General features: G+C 51.6%; 1 protein-coding gene across 1 annotated transcript; it reads right to left on the minus strand.

The window, feature by feature from the left end:
- Positions 1–1,766: 1,766 nt before the first annotated feature.
- LOC128773794 (testis-specific Y-encoded protein 1-like) lies at positions 1,767–2,504 on the minus strand. Its single transcript, XM_053891383.1, has one exon. The coding sequence runs from the start codon at positions 2,502–2,504 to the stop codon at positions 1,767–1,769; it is 738 nt and encodes a 245-aa protein (XP_053747358.1).
- Between the last annotated feature and the right edge of the window lie 1,252 nt (positions 2,505–3,756).

Consider the following 3,756-nt stretch of genomic DNA (forward strand, 5'->3'; position numbering starts at 1 on the left):
TTTACACACATTTTGTTTTCTGATTGATTTCTATTTTGTAGCATTGCAATTGGGTTGTGCTTTGCAAAATAGGATTTCTATCATTTTGATTCATAGGAACTTATTTGGGAACCTTATTTGTAAAATATTCTAAGGAAGTGTGCATATGCATAAGAGATTGTTTCACACCATTTTGGGGTGGAATGTGATGTAAATCTGCTCAGTATGGTAAAAGGTGACACTCCCAGCCCTGTATTATTGTTGTTTCTCAGTATGCATGACCTAAACATTGATGTGGCTAAAGTGTGATTTTTTTTTCTATTCATGTGTCCCTTTGGCTTGTATTCTGTATTTGATTGATTGTTTTGTTGTTGGTTCAGGAATAGTTCACATTGTCTTGTACTTCCTGTTGGACTATTCTGTTACAAATTATGGATTGTTATTCTATGTCTGTGGTTGCAGTCTATATTTTGATTTATCTACCTAATCTATGTATTGCTAACCTACCTTCCTGTTTGCTTTTGTTTGCATACTACATATTGTCCAGTCCTTCCTCCTTTGTATACACATGTTTGTTTAGGTATGAAAAGAGACAATTCTAATAGCTTTTAGAAGAGTATGGGGTGATCTGGGTGGTTCATTGGTTAAGCATCTGACCTCAGCGCAGACAATGAACTCTGGGTTCAGGAGTTTGAGCCATGTGTTAGGCTCAAAGCCTGGAGCTTGCTTTGGATTCTTTGTCTCCTTGATGCCCCTGCCCTGCTTACAGTCGGTCTATCTCTCTCTCTGAAATATAAATTAACCTTAAATAATAAATTAACCTTAAATAATTAGAAAAATAAGACTATTGGTGGGTTGGATATAATCCATCATCCTTTGTCATTTAGTAATGCCAGCCTTCCATTAATATTCAATTGTAGGTTTATTTATTGAATATTATTAATATTCAATTCTAGGTCATTTAGTAACACCAGTCTTCCATTAATATTCAATTCTGGGTTTATTACTGAGGATGATGGGATTATTCATAATGCTTGGCTAACTAAATTGTAACCTGGAGATTTATGGTGGGTGACTTAAACTTGGGAGGGGTTTCCGTCTCTTGAAATGCCTGCCTGCAAGGTGTTATCACATTCTTTGAAGAATTCCTTTATCTATACATTCTATACAAAGTTTAGCAAAACAATAGGATACATAGACCCCTGCTGCCTATCTCTGATTTGATTAGTCTCTTCGGACTGTAGACCTTTGAGTGTGTGTGTGTGTGTGTGTGTGTGTGTGTGTGTGTGCAAGCATGCACATGGTTGGAGACTGTGTAACCCAGATGGAGTGTGTGTGTCTTCCTATGCTCTAACTAAGGGCAGGGGCATGCTTACCTCAAAAGATAGGAGTGTGTGTCCAAATTCCTCTCTTTTATGGAATAACTTGAAAAGGTACACAGGCTATGAATGTCAGAGTTGGGTGTGTGGACCCACTATATGCCCAGTTTCACAGCTAATTGTTTCCTTCCAGTATCTGTTCTGAGTGAAGGGTGCTTGAAGTTCGTGTAGCCTGGGGAAACTTGTTTAGTGTCCCCACGTAACACAAGAGAGCAACCCAAAGGCCACCTTTGGTTCAGACGTGGAGAAGGCAGCTGTAACTATCCAAGTCACCCCCCAAAGTCCACTCATATCAGAAGCTGTGCGTTTGAGCCTAGACCACACCCAACCCAGTGTCCAGGTACCTTTCTCCCTGCTCCCTTTCCTCTCCTCGCCTCCAGGGGGCCATCGCCCTGAGGCACCCTCCTCTCAGTGCTGCTGCACAACACCCCAAGCCAACACCACCAGCACAAGGAAGGATACCGCCTGGGCCCAGAAGCCAGGGATGTGCTTGATGACGGCCCTTCTGTGATCCAGGTGAGAAATCCGCCTCCGAAGAATCCTGCGCTTCAGCCGCCATAAGGCCCTGGAATCCTGGGCATTCCCAGCGCTGATCTCCAGCTGAAGACGCTCCAGCGCTGCCAGCGGGTCCTGGGCTGAGGCAGGACGCAGCGCTGGCTCTTGCTGCTGCAGCGGCTGTGAGAGCTGGGGCCCCTTCTCCGCCTCTGCATCTGCCTCGCGCTTCTCCTCTTGCTCCTGAAACTCCTCCTGCTGCTGTCTCTCAACTTCCACCTCCTCCTCCTCGTGCATGTCCTCTGCTTCTGGCTTGGCTTCCTCAGAATTCTCCTCTCCAGCCACCTCATCCTTGGTCGCCTCGCCGTCCTCTTCCTCCTCCCCGATCACCACCTCAGCCGCCACCATTCCGTCATCCAATATCAGCACCAATTCCTCCGCTGGGCTTGCCACCTGTATCTCACACCCGGCCTGGGTTTCCTGCACAGGATGGGCGCTTGCCGCCCCTGAACCTGGGGACTGCGGCCAGCCCACGCCCTCCAGCGCCCCTGCATTCCCGCGGGGCCGGGACTCTCCACCTTTCGCATCCGGGACGATCAGGGCCCAGGGTCGGCGGGAATCTCCGCTTTGTCCGGACCGCGACACGCTGGCCATGACGCTCGGCCCCGGCCCCAGTGTAGCTAGGGCAGCCTCAGGACAAGGACAGGAAACGGCAGCAGGTGGGGGGAGCCTTGGCCGCAAGACCATTAGCTCCCTGAAGCCTCCCGCCGCAGCCCGCCAAAGTTGAGCGCAGGCGCACAGGCTCTGGGATTTGAGGACTCCGCATTGGCTGTGGCTGCTGTGGAGGAGGGGCCGAGACAGAGGCAGTGAAGAGTGTGCGCATGCGGCCTGGGGGCGAAGTGGTTCCAGGGCAGGTCAGGCCAGCTGGCCAGGTTCGGGGAGCAATCAGTTGCAAGACAGCAAGACAGGGTGCTGGCCGCCAGCAAGCGCGCGCCAATGGCCGGTCCAGGCTCTGGAGCGAGTGCCAAGGTGCCAGCGTGGCCCCCGTTTGCCGCATGTCCTCTTCAGCGCTGTCACCTTCCAGGCCTCACTTGCGAGGTCCCCGGTATCGCGCAGTCTGTTGTCGCTTGTACACCCTTTCCCCAGAGGCCTCACTACGGGCACCAGAGCATTCAGCACAGGATCGTCCACGCCGTGAGCCACTCCCTGCTCCGTCCCTTGCCCCTTCTTCATGAAGCTGGGGCAAAGCCTGGAGAAGTCCTTAGTGTCACGCCTACCGGGGCCACATGGCCGTCCGCACGGTATCTCCTCCTTGGCCGTCAGGCTGAGGGCGGCGGTAAGGTGGGTGCCCACCCAGAACCAGTGACACCCACCCTAGACCCACCCCACCGCCATGTCCTTGCAAGAACACAGCTCAGTAGACCTCACTGCACTGCAATGCAGAGCAAAGAACAACCCCCAGAGCACCATCTGCCACTGGTGCCCTACTGATCTCCGTACAGAGCGCCAGGGAGATGGGGTAGTAGGATTTAGCAGCTTGCTCCGGTCCTGAAATCTAACCTTCCACTAAAAGGAGGACGACTCCAACCACGCAGGGCACGTAGGGGCCCTTCACCGAGAATTGCAGACTTGTCTGTGTCTGTCTCTGAGAAAGCCCTGTGCCTGCTTTCACTAGTACACACGAAAGCAGACGAGTTCCCTTCCCATTTCCCAGGCACCAACAAGAATTCTGAAGAAGAATGCACCCAGACACAGAAGGTCCACTGAGAGAGACAGCGAAAAAGAGACACACAGAGAGACAGAGCTATAGAGGGAGAGAGAGAGACACGTGCAAGCAGAGCAGATGAAGGAAGGACGAGTGGAGGGGAAGACCGGCCTGGAGAGGGAGAGTCCGGGGAGATTGGCG

Source organism: Panthera pardus, unplaced genomic scaffold (genome assembly GCF_024362965.1).
Source record: "Panthera pardus isolate Hobbes unplaced genomic scaffold, ASM2436296v1 HiC_scaffold_27, whole genome shotgun sequence".
Classification (NCBI taxonomy): domain Eukaryota; kingdom Metazoa; phylum Chordata; class Mammalia; order Carnivora; family Felidae; genus Panthera; species Panthera pardus.

Coding starts and splice junctions, on each gene's coding strand:
- LOC128773794 (XM_053891383.1), bottom strand. CDS start 2,504: ATGGCCAGCGTGTCGCGGTCCGGACAAAGCGGAGATTCCCGCCGACCC.